General features: G+C 47.8%; 1 protein-coding gene across 1 annotated transcript; it reads right to left on the bottom strand.

Annotated features, from left to right (window-relative positions):
- Positions 1-863: 863 nt before the first annotated feature.
- LOC138723326 (tudor domain-containing protein 5-like) lies at positions 864-16,568 on the bottom strand. The gene is given in 15 exon segments (XM_069862273.1): positions 864-1,024; positions 2,352-2,556; positions 4,570-4,716; positions 6,475-6,642; positions 8,032-8,161; positions 8,882-9,067; positions 9,942-10,165; positions 12,945-13,072; positions 13,814-14,092; positions 14,095-14,226; positions 14,891-15,023; positions 15,025-15,087; positions 15,483-15,544; positions 16,105-16,245; positions 16,301-16,568. Coding segments are annotated over 15 exon segments (2,427 nt in total).
- Between the last annotated feature and the right edge of the window lie 1,068 nt (positions 16,569-17,636).

Genomic DNA, 17,636 nt, shown 5'->3' with positions numbered 1-17,636 from the left:
CTGCCCACCCAGCAGTCTTTGCAGCTCCTCATCCCCCACAGAAGAAGAGTTCTATGCTGCAGGGAGCCGAGCTGTGGAGCCCAGCAGGGACACGGCAGCAGTGGGGACAAGCAGGGGAGGACACGGGGGTCTCCTTCGGACACCCCAGCCCAGCCCCAGGTCCCACGTGCTGCAGCAGAAAGGGTGCTGTTGGGACAAACACCCCATCGCCCGGTGCTCCGAGCAAGCTCAGCTCCCTTTCATCCGCTCCCTTCGCTGGACGACAAACGTGTGAGACAAGCCCCCAGTCTGAAGCCAGAAACCTCCCCACAGGGTTGTACAGCCCCTGCCTGCTCAAGCCATAGCTCCCCACCTCTCTGCTCCCATCTCCTTCACTAGCTTCCCCTCCCAAGAAGCCCCAGATTCTCTCTGCCTTTTTTTTTTTTTAGCCCTTTCACACATCCAAATCCACCCCCAAATGCTGAAATCAAAACAAAATAGTCACAACATCCTGAAAGAGTTTGGGTTGAAAGACAGCTTTAAAGATCGTCTCAGACCATCAATAAACTTCTTATGCTGGGCTTTTAACTGTTTCAGCGTTCGTGTTAAATCCCACCTTGAGCCTTTCTTGGGGCTCAGCAGCAAAACACACCTCTGGCACATTTCGGGGTGGGCAGAGCGGCCCCTGAAGCCCTGAAGAACAGTCCAGGCAGCAGCAAAGCAGCTGAATGTCAGCATTCGCAGCCAGGGCGCATCTCTTCCCACAACTTTTCTCTGCATTAATAAACTCAGGCCCAAGAGGATTTCTTGCCACAGGCAAAGAGCTACAAAAACACGGCCAATGTCAAGCTTCAAGCCTTTTCTTACTGGATTCTTTATAGATCTCATTCAATATCTGTACCACGGGATTCCCGATGCTTCGTAGGTGTGGCATCCCGATCCATCAACAATTCAGAGCATCCTTCTCTCGGGGAAGGAGATTTCCTTTGGCAAGTTCTCAGCATCACCACGGACTGAGGCCACAGCTGGGATACAACCACCTCTCCTAAGAGCAAGGAGCGTGTGGAGCATCCGTGAAGTCAAAAATCAAAAAAACATTTCCCCACACAACGTCAAAACTGCTTGTGCACTGAGGGAGTGAGGGATAGGTAGTCCACTTCCCTCTCCTAAACTTAGAAGATATATAGCACAACGTCACACTCTAACGCAGTGCTTCAGAACAACAACCAAGAGCAATAAATCAGTACCAAATCAAACTGTTTTCCTGAAACATTAAACACTTCTGAACAAAGAAAATAACAGCGTGGTCATACCGCTGGCTTTTGCTACTCCAGGCAGCCTTCCTTGGCAGTTGCTCAGCCTTCTTCCCCTCTTCTCAAGTTCTTTCTCAGGCTGGGGAACCACTGCAAGTAGGAACCGCAAGTGGCTAAGCGAGCAGCTGGGAACAAGGCAGCTAGCGTGACAGGAGGGACAAGCAGTTTCAGAGACGGCGCTTGGTCACACAGCCCGCTGGCACCGCACAGGCCAACCTCGGCACTTCTGGGCAAGTCTGTTCCTCACTTCCTCTTTCCCTGCATAAGGAGGAACACAGAAAAGAAAGACGGCATCAACAATGGCAACTCTCAGAGCTCCACTTTAGACTGATGTCCCTTTTGCCTAGACCTTACCGGGTCATGGCGAGAGGGCTTTCTACTGCACATCTCTTCGGTGAGCCCAACGCAGTATAATCTGAGAGCCTCTCTCCCTCTCCTCCCAGTGCTGCTACTCAATTCACATCTGATTTCCCATCCGTTTCCCCGAGGGGGGAAGTCACATGTGAATTGAGTAGCTCCTGCCCAGAGAACCGGGCCTCCACTCCACAGAGAGCGCAGACAGATCCGTTCCAAGGCACAAACAACAGGCGCCGCCTTTGGCAAGTCAACTGGCCTTGTAAAATGGGCAAAGCTCATACAGGTTGGTGGATCCTTTCATCATTTGGAAGACGAACACCCACACAGGGACCTTACAAAGTTAAAAAACTGCTTTTGTCCCTTACCTCTGGCAGTCAGAGATTCAGTATGAAATGAACACGGGCTAGCATGGAGAAACAGACTTCTGCACGAAAACAGCCTGAAGTCTAGAAAAGACAGCAAAAATCAGAGAAATAACCCTCAATGCACTTGTTCCCACGAAAGACCAAACCGATGCATTGCACCTGGTTATTTACTATCGTCGTATCTCCACCCCACAGGAACACCAACGTTTCCACCTGTTCTAGCAAAACAGCAGCACTAGTCCCAAGGTGCCCAACAGCGACTGCAAGAGTCGCAGCACAGTTACAGGCTGCTCAGTTTTCTGCTGTGTTCAAAGTTTACTGACAAATCTATTCGTACTGTTATGGTCGTCCAGCATAAATGGCGCTGCCATAAGTAGAACAGCGGGATGCAGAGCAAGACGTTGGGCCTCGTTGGGAAATCTTTCTGTCCGATCAGGGTCATCTTGGCTCATTCCTCTTGGTTGCCTGGAGCAGGTATAAATGTCTTCCACCGACTTGAAGAAGACAACTGGTATTGAGGACTCTTCAAGAGAGGGAAGTGTCTGCAAAGGTATATCAAAAACTCATGAGAAGGCACGATTAGTACATTCGCTTCATCGGCTGCCCTGGTCTGTATCCTCTCTCAATTGGAAGGAGAGCAACTGGATAATTTAAAAACAAAACACCAGTAATTACTAACAACTTTGGCCAAAGGGCAGCTCTCCTGCACAGCAAGCTGGAAAGAGGGACACATTAGCACAAGATACAAATCACCATGTCTTAGCAAAGAGCGAACAGCTGGCTCACCTCTCGGCAGCCCCACGCAGAACAAATTATGGCAGCAGAGGGAGTTTCTGCAAGGGAGCGGGAACAGAGTCAGAGGCCGTGGCTCTGCATTTTTGCTCAAATTAAGCAAGTTCCAGGGACGATTACCCACCTTTCGGCCACAGACAGGTAATACAGCCAACATTTGTATTTGTTAACGCAGCCCGGACAAGAAAAATAGCGAAACAACAGACAAGCAACTATTCCCCTTGCCCAAGTACGGCTGTTCAAAAATCCGGTACTTGCTCTCTAGGCTTCTTCTGTTGTCAAGGCAGCAGAAGAGAGCCATCCATCCTCACAAGGGGTGAATCGCCATTCAAAGGTGCTTCACACTTTGGTGGAAGTGTGTTCAGAGGATTAGCCCACAAAAAAACAATTGTTTTCACAAAAAAAAAAGGATTTAAACAACATAAACTGGCCTCCCCAGGGGACCACAAGGTGCTCCTGAAGCAGCACGGAGAGCTACACGGCTGGGCAGCAGAAATTCTGCGCTGATAGGACACCCATACAGAATAACTTGGGTGAGAGGTGAATCCAATTAACCAACCGGACTCTGCTCGATACCCACCAGCCCACTGTAAAATCCCCACCTGACATGCAGTAAAAATAAAAACTGCTAGGACAAGAGTTTAAAAAAAAAAAAAAAGAACCAAACAGATGTAAAAGATGACTATCACCTCCTCTTGCCACCCATGCTATCCTCACTGGGACAGGCAGCATCACTGCCACTCCACAGCAAAGCAGAAACAGACAGGGTGCAAGGGTGGACGCTAAAAATGTCTGTTAGCACACAAGAGGCAGATGAGAGCAGGTACCCTAGAGAGTGTTTGAGGAGCAGGGAGTAGCCAGGCCTTCTCTGCTCCAGTTAGCAAATCCCTATGCTTTGGAACTCGCCGTTTAATACTTGTGGGGAAGTACTTAAGTCAGCTCACAAGGACCCTATTGCTATCTGCTCATCTGCCTACTTCTCATCTCACCTCACTGTACTTTCTCCCCACGCTTCCTAGGAGAGGTTTTCCCTCCTCTCTCGTTCTCTCAAGGTCCCTTTCCAGCTTGCTTTCCCTCCATCCCCTTCAGGTAACATCTCCCAGCGCCACCAGTTCTTCCAGCTCTGCTTTAGACTATCTGAGAGCCAACTTCCCCCTCGTCCTTCTACAAAGCGCTTTGTCTCAGTCACTCTCAATCTCCAGATGGGTAAGGAGCTGCGGATATCCAAAACCTTGCAGGCACACTCCCATTTCCAGCTCTATAACACCTTCTGTGACTCGACAAACCCTGAGTGACACCGGCTCCCTGCTGAACCCAAAGGAGAGCGCAGGCCAAAGGCCATGCTGCAGGCCCGGCCAGACTCATTACCATTATCATTAACCACTATTTAAGCAGTAAAGTTGTGTTACTGGTGCCACACAATGCCTCAAAGCACAGCCCAAAATGCCACCCTCTCAAACCCATCCCCCTAACCCAGGGGGGACCTCTGAGTGATCCAGGAAAACCCCACAATGACTCCCAGTAACCCTCAGGACTGTGCATGAAAGAGAAAGAAGAGTAGTCTGCTTCCCACCACACCTCAATGCACCAGCAGAGCACTAGTCGAGCACCCAGAAACAACAGCAAGGAGGAAAACACAGCCCCGAGGCCATGCCAGACGCTTTAAAAAAAACAAAACAAAAACCACAGGTCAAAGCAATTCACACAACCTAAAACCAAGAATAACCCTCCTCAACTGCAATAGCTCTGCTCAGGGCTCTCACCTTAGCTTCTGCGATGAGCTCTGGAGGACTTTCTTTTGTATCCTCCTGTGCAGGTTCAGGGTCTCGGTCCGTTGTGCTTTGGACACTGGCTTCATCCAAAGCTGGCCACACATCCCCCTCTAACTCCTCCTCAGCAGAGAGGTGCCACTGCCAAGGAGACGGACAAAGCAAGGAAAGCTACTGACTCCCACTTTCATTTCTGTACTCCACAGGAAAACTTACCACCTGGAAAGGACAGTTTTATCTGAGCAATCTTTTCTGGTTATTGCTTGCTGCCTTCTGAGGAATTTCACCATGGAGAAGTGCCTTCACACAGCACAGCTGAGACAACTCAGCGTCCAGCCATTTCGCACTTAAGGGCAGAGGAGGGGGTCGAGTTAATCCTGACAAGGCAAATCTAGGATTGGACAACACAAAGGGAGTTCCCCACTGCCAAAGAGGAGTTCCCAGAAAACGCTAGCCGAGCAGTACCAAGAGTCAGACGTATTTCATCCCAGTTCTAAACACTTTGAGCAATTATTAGAGTTGATACTGATGGTGACATCGGTGATGCACCGAGGAGGAGAGGAATCGTTTCGAGCAACTAAACAGAATAGCAGAAAAGAGAGGATTACTGTTCCTGGAAAAGGATTCTAAGACCCTTCAAAACAGAAGAAAACCTGAAGGCACTTAACATTCCTCTAGTCTCCAAATTGCCAGCTCTGTCTGACGTTTACACACATGGATCTTGCTGCACTTAACCAGATTTTACCATAAAAATCACAATAAACTCAGATTTGCAGAGTCTCGGTCACATTCATTTCTCCCACATAAAGACGATGTTTGGGACCTTCAGTTCAGATGATGTATTGACAGTGCAAGCCCACCAATATCCAACACGTGCAGCTTATAGTTTCCCTAGCCCAGACACACAGTTGGCTAAAATAAAACCTGTCTAAAATGACCGCTTTACAAGTTACCGACACTACAGTAACTCTTACGTTTTTACGTTTCAGAGGAATGTCAGAAAAACAGCCCTGGAGCCGGCCCACTGCTGAACACTTCAACAGCTGACAGTTACTTGGCGTCAGTAGTAAAATGTGTCATGAAAAAACTACAATTTAAATCACACAAAAGTAGAGAGAGTGACCTGTAAAACAATACCCCTGGTGTTTCTAACGGTACCGTGCTAGACTGCGCCCAAGACCTGGATTTTACTCCCTGCTTAACCCCTCTGTTCATCATTCTTTTTCATCCATTAAATAATAGCAAAGGGCTCCTCTCTTCAACCTGCTCTGAAATCAAAGGCGTACAGCAGTATCCAGACCTGGGTAGCGGTCGCTTTTAGAGTTAACTTTTAAAAAAAACTCCAGTCGTGTACAACTTTAACCCCTGTAACAACCAAGACTGCAAATGGATTCCTTTCGGAGAAGTTTAAAATGAGCGAGACCCTTAAGGCAAACAAGACATCACTAGTTCTTCTGGTCCTTTCCCACACGTAAATGACACCCCGAGTTATTACACATCCTTTGCCAAACCCCAGAGACACTAGAGGAGACCACACCACCTCTTGGCTCCTGGGGTGCAAACTAGGAAACTGCTAAGTCAAACTGATCTCAGGGATCTGGTACTGGTCTGAGTTCTTGGAGTCCATTCTCCCTCTAACTCAAAAACGATGGTGCGTATGGAAGGTTGGAGAACTCACTGAGCACAGACTCCCTGACGTCTGCAAAGGGATCAGAGGTCAAGCAGCGACGGACGTATTTATGGTCCACGTGTAATTGTTGTTACGTCACGGTTCTGCTTGCTTTTTATAAAAGCAAAGGAAAAAAAACCACTCCACAAGTCACTGCATAGGACTAAGCCAACACATCTACTGATCCCTGGAGCCAATTCCACTGAACGATAGTCACACCGCAGCCAAACTCTCACCTGTTCCCACAGTTCATCCTCATCCAGCTTCGAGCTTGCTATGTCACTATTTACGTTCAAAGATTCCTGCTGCGAGCGAAGGTGTGGCTCCACGGGTTCAGCATTCTCCTGCTTTCTGCTGGGCTCAAGATACAAGGCTGAAGGATTCACTTCCTCAAATCCCTACGAACAAATAAAACCCCAACAGCTGAGTCAAGAAAAGTAAGTTGTCACCACCATAAAGAATAAAAAGAATTCTAATGGGTTTTACAAAGAAGCACACCACCCACAAGTGAGCTCTGAATTCTTGGAGAAATTGTCTTACTAAGAAAATCAACTCCCTCCAGCAATAAAATCACCCAGCAATAGCCCCCTACCCGCTAAATGGAACACGCACACGCAAAAAGACAATTATTGGATTTAATCCTGCCAAAATACGCATTCTGCATCTACTAAACGAAACAACAGATACGAGCACTCCGGGCTGCAAAGCCTGACTTTCTGCTGAGATACAAAACTGTTGCAGCACCTTTCTAAAGGTTTTCGTATCCACAGACTTCTTGCTGAAACGGAGCTGAGACATTCAGGCAACACTGATGGGCCTAAATCATAAATGCTCTCTGTGCTGGCTCACAGCTTCAATCTCTGCTCAAGGCACAACATGCAATCTACCCTGGTTACACCGTCCAGCACTATACATGTCACTAGCAAAGAAAGAGACTTTGTAAGCCAAGACCATATCTATAATTCAGTTTAACGGCACAACCAATCTCCGGGGCCTAGAGCAGGAAAGGCCAAAATTATTTATTTAACTACCCTGTTCCTCACTCAACTGCCCGTGCCACTGGCTAGCAGAAAAAATGGACATCAGCCTGGATATCAGACAAAAAAAATTTCACAGAAAGGGTCATCGGGCACTGGTAGAGGCTGCCCAGGGAGGTGGTTGAGTCACTGTCCCTGGAGGTGTTTAAAAGACAGGCAGACAAGGCGCTCAGGGACACGGTTTAGCGGCAGATAGGAATGGTTGGACTCTACCATCCAACCTGGCAATTCTACGATTCTATGCAGCGCTACTTGAAGCCAGACAGTAACATCTAATGGACTTGCTCTCATGGTCTGGATGACTCGGAGGCCTCAACTTATGACTAACAAAACCTACCGGATTTAACAATGTTTAGAAAAGTTACAAATACAACTCCTCAATTCCATCCCAGCTTGGCCTCATGTTCAGAACATCTATTTTCCTTTTCGGCAATATTAACAAGCTAATCCACTTTAAAAATCCGTACCGAAACCTTCTAATCCACTCTTAGAAGTCAGGATGAAAAGAGTTTGTTCTGCTAAACCAGAACATCTCTGCTGTATCATCGAATTCCACCTTAACCAAAAAGAAAGCCGTCACCATAGACACCGTGGGATACAGCCCCAAAACAGTAAATTGCAGGGAAGCAGGGAATACCGGTTTTGCTCTTCACAAAACTACTTGCTTCAAGGTAAAGATCTCTCCACTACAGGCACCCAACCAATCCTTTCCCTGCCTTTCCTGTCAGAAGCACACGCCTCCCTCCTGACCTGGGAAGGAACCTTCTTCCCACAGATGTCAGCACATCCCCTACTGCTCAAGACAGCGTGGAAGTAGATATCGTCCTTAGTGGCTGCGTCACACAGGAAGAGATGACAAATGCCAGAACTTCCTCCTCTTCTGGGTTTTAAGATCAGCTTAGGAATAGAGAGGCACATATCGCATTTTGTGCTTACGAATAAAGCCCGACAGCAGCTTTGGAAAACACTCCGTAGCCAGAGAAGGGGCACAGCAGAAATAGCAATAACAACTGGTCCCTTACGCCTTCCCTTGCCCAAGCATCCTCTCCTCATAACCTCTTTTGATAAGAAAGTTATGGACAGAGAAAAATCACTTTTGAAACACAGAATGCCTATGGCCAGGCATGAATAGAGGCAAATGAGAGGGCAGAAGCAAATATGGGGAAGGTACTGAATTACAGAGGAGAACGAGTACCTCTGACACCACAAATGCTCCCAACTGGGAGGATGTCTGTTCAAGAGATGTTTACCTCCATTCACAAAACTCAGGGAAGAGGATTAGGGAGCTTGCTCGAAAGGGACAGAAAGGGGCAAGAGTGAATAAAGGAAGAGGAAAGGGTTTAGCCCACAGCGATGATAAGCAAAGGGCTTGGAGTGATCTGCACCGCAGATCTTGTTCTTAACGTCACCTCACGCATTAACATGTAAGCAAGGAAGTACCTGCAAGGCACTGCTACGGGGAAAAAAAATCCAAATAGACACTTTCTAGGAAACCCGTGTGGTGGGACGTCTTCCTGGAGAGTGACAGGCCCAGCAGCCTCACCCTCATCCCTGGGAAGGCGATGGAACAGCTAATCCTGAGAACCATTTCCAGGCAAACCTTCGGACGATTCCCAGGTTTCCGTAATCTGCGTAGAACACCTCTGCTTCTTGGTCATTGATCACGCGGTGGATGATAACGCGGTACCACCATTTTGAGACCGTTACACAGCAAAGCTGTCCAGGACGTACTGAAGACTCAGGCATGACAGAACGATCAGAAACAAGTTTACTCAAGTAACAGTGTCTGCCAGAGATCACAATGAAAAACTGTGCTTGGTAGGGCGCAGGAGATGGATAAACAGAAATACACTTCAGGGTTCAGAAGAATCCTCATTTCTCAAAGCCTCCACGAGACGGATTTTCAGGAGTTGTTCTAATAGATAGTTTATGTTTCTGTTCTACTTAAACCAAGTGACAATAAATACACAAACCTAAACTTTTAACATTTAAATTGTATTCTTGGGGTCCAACAAAAAGTTAACTAATGGGCGCTAATCAGCGACTAAATACAGCCATTCTAGTCGTTCACTTTTAACATTACCCTGACTTGGCACAGGGCTTCTTACGAGCCAGGTTCCGGAGTCCTGGCTTACACACACAGTACCTGTCTGCAGCCTGCGATCACACGGTTGCCCCACGGACATCCAGTATTTACTTTGGCACACGACTAACAGCAACTGCAGCGTAGTGGAAGAGTCCCAAACGCACAACGTACCTGACAGACAAACCCACTGATGGGGTTTTGCTTTCAAATATAGATATGACTAACGCTTATTACCTGCTGCTTTTGGTAAGTGCTGGAGAGGGAAGTAAAAGCCTTAACCAAGCACATCAGCAATAGCAATGTCAACAATACAGAACCCTCAAGTTCCTTTCCACAACTTTTCCAGGCTTTTAAAGTTTAAGGCCGTCTAGGACACAGCCAAACTATTAGCGATACTTACTGCTTGCTAGATAAAAGGAATGGGGAAGCATTATGATTATGTGATTTAGTACGGCACTGGCATCTCCACATCCAGAAGTCAAGCCTGTAGTGACGGTAACAAACAGCCGGGTGCCCTGTTCCCTCAGTGCAAATACCCAGGTAATAGCACAGAATCAGCATAGCACGTCCTCACCTCATCTCAAACATCATATCCTGGAGTTTATCGGATGTTTCTGCGTGGCACGCTTGGATGTAGAACCGGCTAGGAGAGATTATACATTCCACAAAGACTCCCACCAAACACAAGCGCTCCAATGGTGGGAAACTGCAAAGGCTTCTGTCCTGAACAGCATCAGGGGGAATTTCTGGAGTCGTTGCCAGATTGAAGATTGACAGCTTCAAATCTAAATCTTGACACTACAAAGGGACAAGAGGAAAGTAGCGCTCAGAAGTCTTGCTACGCCCTGAACACACATAACTGGCCTCTGCATTAAGGTAAAAAAGTAGTTCTGCTTTCCTGGGAACCCATGAATTACTGAAGATCAGAGAATCCCAACAAATAGCGCAAACTCGGATTAAAACTGTCCCTGGGATCCTAACACCTATTTTCACACCCTCCACCTTCCTTCTCTCTTTCCTCCCTCCAGTGTAAAGAGGGGTGCAACAAAAATACCTTCCTCATATTCCTTCAAGGAATAAAGAAGAGGAACCGATGACACGTTATGTATTTAGACAAAGATATTGAATGGCTACTGATAAAGAGAAAAAAAAAAAATCAAAAACTCACACCAAAAAAACCCACCTGCTTGTTGGATTTTACCCCAAAGATGCTGTTTCTATCTTCTGTCCCCATGAAAGAGCACATGACTGAAGTAGAAAAACTAGCTGAAAACAATTCAAGACACAGAAGGCACAAATGCATCTCACACACACCAGAGCTATTTCCCAAAAGATAAAAACATACAAACGCTACAAATCCTATTCTTTTCTCATTCTAGGCAAATTTGTACATCAGTTCTTGGCACAGCTTGCAATTTTGCATCATTCTTTAGCTGCTGTAAACTTTATTCCACTTGAACCAGCGTGCATGGAAACCTTAATCAGACATCAGCTACTTTCACTGCCTCCAGAGATTCGGTTTGTGCCAACAAACAGCACTCCTCCAGCGTCCAGAAGTCAAAACTATTCCAGTTTTACTCATTGTGAATATGCTACGAGTTACCACTGCATCACACACCAGACAACTTACAGGAAATTTGTCTTCCAGCACACCCCACTGCTTACACGGCTACAGTCAACCGAGAGACAATACTAGCCCTTCGAACCGTTTCTTAAAAAAGCAGATTAGAGTCTCTCCTGCAGACTGAGCGAGGAAGAACACCCTTGAATTCTTTTTGTTAAAAACTTTGACTAAAACATTGAGTTAACCAGGCAGTTAACATTTTTGAGTTAAAGAGTACCTGAGGGAATTCTTGCCTGAGCAGCAGCAGCACCTCTAAAATCCCCTTACATTTCATGGATTTCCTCCCAGAAGTGCCAGTCAACAGTGATATTGCCAAGGGACAGGTTTGCTCCATGAAAGCTCCTCGTGTCAGACTGTTACGGGCACACGTGATGTTTATCACGTAGTTCACACGTTGGCAGAGACAACAGACACTTCTTTGAAAGACGTAGAAATGTCTGCTTAAAAAACACCTTCACAAAATAGCAAGAAAATTATAAGAAAAAGGTAAACAACCGAACACACTGTAAAACTAGCCCTAGAAGAGGCACGGCTCGTAAGACTGGCTAACTCCTTGCCTTAAGCCAGAGTGGCAGCTGCCAAGAGTGGTGTGGATGACAACTTTCCTTCTGCTCGGCACGGCAAGAAAAAGCTGCCAAGAGCAGCAGCTCTATATATTTGACCCTTCTCGGGGCCGAGCAGATTGACTCGGCCCTTGTCCCTCATTTGTCCCTTACAACGCTTTCGCTATTGGCGTCTCATCACCAGATACTTCCATACCTTACAGCAGGCCAGGAATCAGGTCGCATCTTTCCCCTCGACTTTGCAGCATCTTGAAATCTTGGTTCACTGCCTACCCAAACACATTCCAGCTCACTTTCCTCCTCTCTAGGGCACTTTTAAAACAAACCAGCAAAACTGGTGCTTCATGGCAAACACGAGTTGTACAAACACGTTCCAAGACTCGCCCTGCTAGAATCTTTAAACAGATTCCCTTTGCGACACATAACAAGAAAAAAATGGGGCTACGTGGACCATCTCTCTCCCTTTTCTACCCTTCCCACAAGCAGACTTTGTTTGATCTAGGGAAATTCCCCACGGACTTCATCCCACCAGACGACAAGGTCTTATCAGAAGAGCCTGCCAAAGTTTTCTAAAGGGTATGTTTCTTGAAACACCGCAGAAAGTCCGACTCGTAGCCCTAAGCTTTCAAGTTCATTAAGTGAACAGCACACCAAATTCAGAAAGAATCCCTGCAACCCTTTCCCTGTCTAGGTACTCCAACTGTACAGTTGTGTAGAACCACCAGATGAGCTTGGCAGAGGAAATAATTCGCAGCAGGAGAACTTTCCTGAGAAAACAAAGGCCTAAAGATGCTCAAAAGAGGAAAAAAAAATAGAGGGGGCACAAAGAAATTCTCCCAAGCAGGTCTGGCAGGTCAGAGCCTCTGTACTTCTCCATCCCTTTCTAAAAATACATTGCTAAACCACAACAACAGCAACAAAACTTTCAAGTCCAACCAAAGAGCAGAGTGGCAACGACAGCACTGAGGTCTCCAAGGACCATTCCTCAGCTCTGCCACGTAGCTGCTAGACACTTAAACCCATGCTACTGCAGCAGGGGAAATGCCACACAGCTACTCTCAGAAGAAGGCTATTAAGAACACAAAAAGAATTGTCTCCACTCTTATTGGGGAACAAGATTATGCTTTACTGGCTTTGGACGATCTCCAACAGAGATCTCAAGACCAGAAAGAGACAAGAAAAAGACCTAGGCTGGAGGGCACATAGAGTTATATATCAGGTCAGTATGACTCTGGTCACCTCCAGCCTCATCTAAACTAGGTACAATTTTTTTTTGGAAGCAACAGTGCATCAACAATACAAACCAAGCAAAAACAAAAGCAGTGAAAAAAATTATCACCCCCTGGACGAAGACATGACAAAGCTACAGATCACTCATCCTGCCACTTACTTGTTTGAGGACATCACTCATATCTAGTGCTTGTCCTTCCACCGGCTCTGACTTCTCTTCTGCCGGCAGGTGAAACCACTTGGCATCACGGATGGGTTCCAAAGGAGGCATCTCAATTGCAGGTGCAGCTGTAAAGAGAGTTTAGTTGTTATTCTTTATTTACATATTAAGCAGAAGGAGAATACACCTGGCCATGAAAGCGTACAAGTACTAGTGCCATTTTCCTCATCTCTTGTAGCACCCACAGTCACGGGGATTTGCTTGAGAGGCATCCTTCGCCGTACTAATAAATTCAAGCAAAATAAAACACACTTGCTCTTGCAAGCATGACAAGGGCTAAATAAATTCCTAGAATGATGCTAAGAAAAGTCAGGCATTTGGCAGGAACCTTATGCAATCCTCTGCTTTCTCTCATAGTTGTTAGGGGAACGCTGAGGATATCTACAGGCTCTTCTTCAGAGAAGCAGTATAGCTATGCCTTTCAGATTAGTGCTTCAGCCTCAAAAAGCGCATCTGGAAGGCTTTACCAGCCTGCGGAGCCGACGTGCCAGAGATCCTTCTAGTTTTATTACCTGTTGCCTGGAATTACTAGAAATTCCAGTCCTATACACGCATTCAGAAAGGGGCTTAACATCCCTTCTTTCACCTCGCACTGAAAAACAGTGGCAAACCGTAGAAAACTTCCAGTTAAGCTCTCTGCTACCACAACAACACCCTTGTAACAGCTGCTTCTACAGTACCTCGCAGCCCTTCTGCGCTAAAGCCTAGGGAAACCAGGACTACGACAGCTACTGGAAAGGCAGCAACATCACTTGAAACACAGCTGCTTGGCAGCTACATACTTCCAGTTAAATAATACCCTCCCTCACCTTCTGGCACCTCTTTGTGCGCCCCACCGTGCGGCACCTCTTCCTTCGCTGTCTCACCTTCCAGCTACTTCCTCAGGGTCAGCAAGGAACCTGCTTTTGTCTGCTCAACAACAATGATATCGGACACACTTTCAAGGACTTGAAATACAGAGACAAATCCATATCGCCTATACTGGAACGGCCGGCCAAAGCGTCTGCGATAGGCCCTCTCAAAGTTCCTGAGCAGAAGTGGTGAGGAACTCAGCAGATCCTGCAGCTCAGCCTTCCCAGTCGCTGGCTGCGAGGGAGACACTTTGTGTTCCTAGAGGGAAAAGCAGCACGTGCCTTCACAGCATCATTCTTTCGTGACTTAACACTTTCCTCCTGCCTGGCAACCAGTTTTGCAATACCTTTGGTGGTCTCATCTGCAATGGCTACCAAAGAAAGAAAGAAATAAATAAATTATGAGATTACCAAGACAGCAAACTACTGAAAGCTTTATACAAGCAAAGGTCCTCCTCTTTCCTATTCTCCCCACCCTCTTCAGAAGCAGGCGTGTCTTTCAAAACCAATCACGCTAGATCGCATTTCCAACAGGGTAACTTTTACTCTCCCTTTGTGAACTGAAATGAACCAGATGAAACAGCCAAGAACCAACCTGCACCCTCATCCCTAGAAATCCAGATCCAAGCAGAAAGGCGGGTCCAATTCTTGGATACAGGATCACAAAAGGAAACTCATCTGCTGCAAGTTTTGTTGGGAAAATGATAAAAGTTCTTTGATACAGACTGAACTTCCTATAGAAACGTTACTGCAGTTTCTAAACCAAGAGCAGAGTGCAAAATGTACAAAAAGAACTGGAAGCCTCTGTTATTTTCCAGGAGGAAGGAGGAGAAAGGTACAAAAAGGCAGATTAAGACACAGCAAAAAACATCAACGGCAAAAAAATTAAACAGAGCTATATGAGAAAAAGAGTGACAGAGATACATGACCTACAGCTCTGGCAATTCATTCTGCACCTCCTGGTTTTAGAGCATCGCTTCATACCAGTACGAGGTTCCAAACAACTCCTCCACTTTTACGGAAATAAAACCTCACCTTTGAGGATAAACGTGCCTTTCTCCTGAGGACAGATTCTGACAACGTCAGGCATTTTTGCCACCAGCTCCAAGGTGGATTGGAAGCCCAGGTCACGTAGAGGGAGAGGTTTGCCCATCATGGCCATGTACTCCCCTCTCCAGCTGTGCTGGGGTTAAACCCTCTTTATCGGTAATAAGCAGCGACCTCACCTCCTTCTTCCAGGCGTGGGGTCTCCTTGCTCTGTCCTACGTGCCCCCTTGCCCCTCGCAGAGCTCCCTGCATCCCTAATCCCAGGCATGGGGAGTCCCCCCTGTGTCCCAAGTGGGAAACACTCATTCACTGGTAAAACCTTGAAAAGGATCAAGTCTTTGAGGCAAAGGCAATAACATTTTTGGTTTACAATTCGGCGCTGAGTTGGATGCCCTTCTAGAAAAAGGCCTCACGCTTTACAAAAGCAGTGGGTATATATACTAGTTTTAGGCAAAGAATAGTGTAAATCCTCAAAGAATGAAACGGAGGCAATGGCATTGCTGGACAGTGAGCAGCGAGAGGGAGGTATGGATTATGGAAGGGGAAGGGCTGGAAAGCTGTGGGCTCTTTGACCCTGTACGGCCACAGAATAACTCCGCACGGTGAGTGCCATCGCACCCGCCTGGCACAGACACAGTTTTCCTTGGGGTGAGACACGGGAGACCCCAGCCAGCCTCACAGCCTCCTGGTGCTGTAGAGCTAGAGTGATCACGCAGGTTCTTGGCATGTGAACCTCCCTCCAGACCTGCTGGCTCTGCAGAGAGCTCCAAAGGCAAAGGGGCAAGAAGGGAAGAGCTCGAGAAGATCTAAGTGGGAGACGCGCAGGGACGCTAACTTCACTGCTGGTCCGCCCTCTGGGTCTAGGTACCCCAGAAGGAATCTATTTCCAGGCCACACCTGCAGGTTTTCCCTCACAACAAAGGTCAGCCAGGTCAAGACGCCCCGTCCTGGCTTTGGGGAGATGGGGAAGGTCATTTTGACCCGAGCACCCCAGTCAGCCCCCACGCCTCGGTGTGACCGCTGGAGGGCGCAGGGAGATTTCAGTAGCACCAGCGGCTCGGTCCCACCGCATCAGGGAGCTGGGATGCGACTGAACTCCTGTTCCAAAGGGCCTGAGATCCTCTGACAGGGAAGGGCGCTTCAGGCTGTGCACGTTGAAATCAACTTCCTATTCGCCATCTTTCTCTTTGCCCTTAGCTCACCTCTCCCGACGGACTTCTGGGCTCCCAGGTCAGCCAACAAATTGCTCCTTCCAAACCCTTGGACACCGCTTGGTGCCTGCAGGTCTTCAGCCTGAAGGCTGCTCTCTAGTCGAGGCCCCACGGGGAAGCACGGCTCCATTTCTGGCAGTAAAGCGGGGACGAAACCTGTCGGTGCATCCTGGCAGCTCCTGCTCACCTGAGCCAGCTCCAGGGAGAGCAAATGGTTCACACGCGCCGGGTTTAGGCAAAGGCCAACACTGAAGCTGACGGGCCCGGGCGCTTGTCAGGCTGTCGGTATTTTGGGAGCTGGCCTCTGCTAACACGGTCCTTTTGTATTTCTCCCTAGGAGTAAAGTCTCCAGGTCTGGGCATCTGTGAGTGGCTTCTGACCATCTTGTCTTTCCTGTTCATCATAATGACCTTCCCCGTTTCTGTCTGGTTCTGCATGAAGGTGAGAATGGTCATGGGGCCTCCCCAGGCTTAGTAGTCGGTGTCTGATGTGGACGTAACTCACTGGTTCGGCACGTTTTGGACGTGAGCATAAAGCTTTTTCTGGGTCTAAGGTTCTATTTACACTTCTTCAACCCATCGTTAATTTTGACTTTCCTTCCTCGCACATTGCTGCAACAAAGGGCTGCACAGGGATCTTCCGCTACCTCTCAAATACTCCTGCTGAATTATCAGCAGGCAAGGGCTTAGGTTTCTCTTTTGCTGAACAGCTTGCAGGTCTGTTCACTTTCAAACATCGCCTTCAGCACACCCAGCCCAGAGAGAGTGGCACTGCAGCAGCAGGTAAATAGGTTTTGAATGTAAAATGTTAAGAGAGTTTGGTCTCTCAGGTACCGATGGATTTGCCCTCTTTTCCCCCTTTTCTCACATTTCTAGCGTGGCTACGAGTAGGCATATTTTGGTTCCCACTTCTGGGGAAATTTCACGTGAATCTTGCTCTCAACAAGGGTGTCAGTGTCATCCCTCGGATCTCACAGGGGTGAGCACATGCACACACGGTTCCCTCGGAGGCAAACAACCAGCACGCAAAATTTTAGCTCAGGATGTTTGAGTTTGGCCAGGCTCTGAGGAAGCAGAACGCTGGCCTCATCCTGGGAAAGCCCAGGCCCCTCTAACATGGGCTGCTCTCCCAAATCCTGGGTGTCTCGTGGCTGCTCCTTCTCTGCTCACACACAAGGCCAGCCAGCAGTTCTGTGTCAGGTCCTCTGCGGGGGTAAAGGGACACAGGGACAGGTAACTCCGGCAGCTCACACCTGCTGAAACCCTCCCTTTGCAGCGCATCCAGCTTTTGTTTCCCCTGCAGGTAGTGCGGGAGTATGAGAGAGCCATCGTTTTCCGACGTGGGCGTCTCCTTCCTGGCAAAGCCAGAGGGCCTGGTAAGGTGGTTACTGAGATCCCTCCAGCTGCGTCACTCCCCTTCCTCGTGCGGAACCGAAGCTCACATGCTGGTGCCCTCCAAGCAGGCACAGCTACACAGGAGACGGGAGGGCTTTGCTCCCTCTTAGGGCCAGTGGCTTCTAATGC

Source organism: Phaenicophaeus curvirostris, chromosome 8, assembly GCF_032191515.1.
Source record: "Phaenicophaeus curvirostris isolate KB17595 chromosome 8, BPBGC_Pcur_1.0, whole genome shotgun sequence".
In the NCBI taxonomy this organism is placed as follows: domain Eukaryota; kingdom Metazoa; phylum Chordata; class Aves; order Cuculiformes; family Cuculidae; genus Phaenicophaeus; species Phaenicophaeus curvirostris.
The sequence above is the reverse complement of the archived record's forward strand: the minus strand, read 5'-3'. Positions and strand labels throughout refer to the sequence as shown.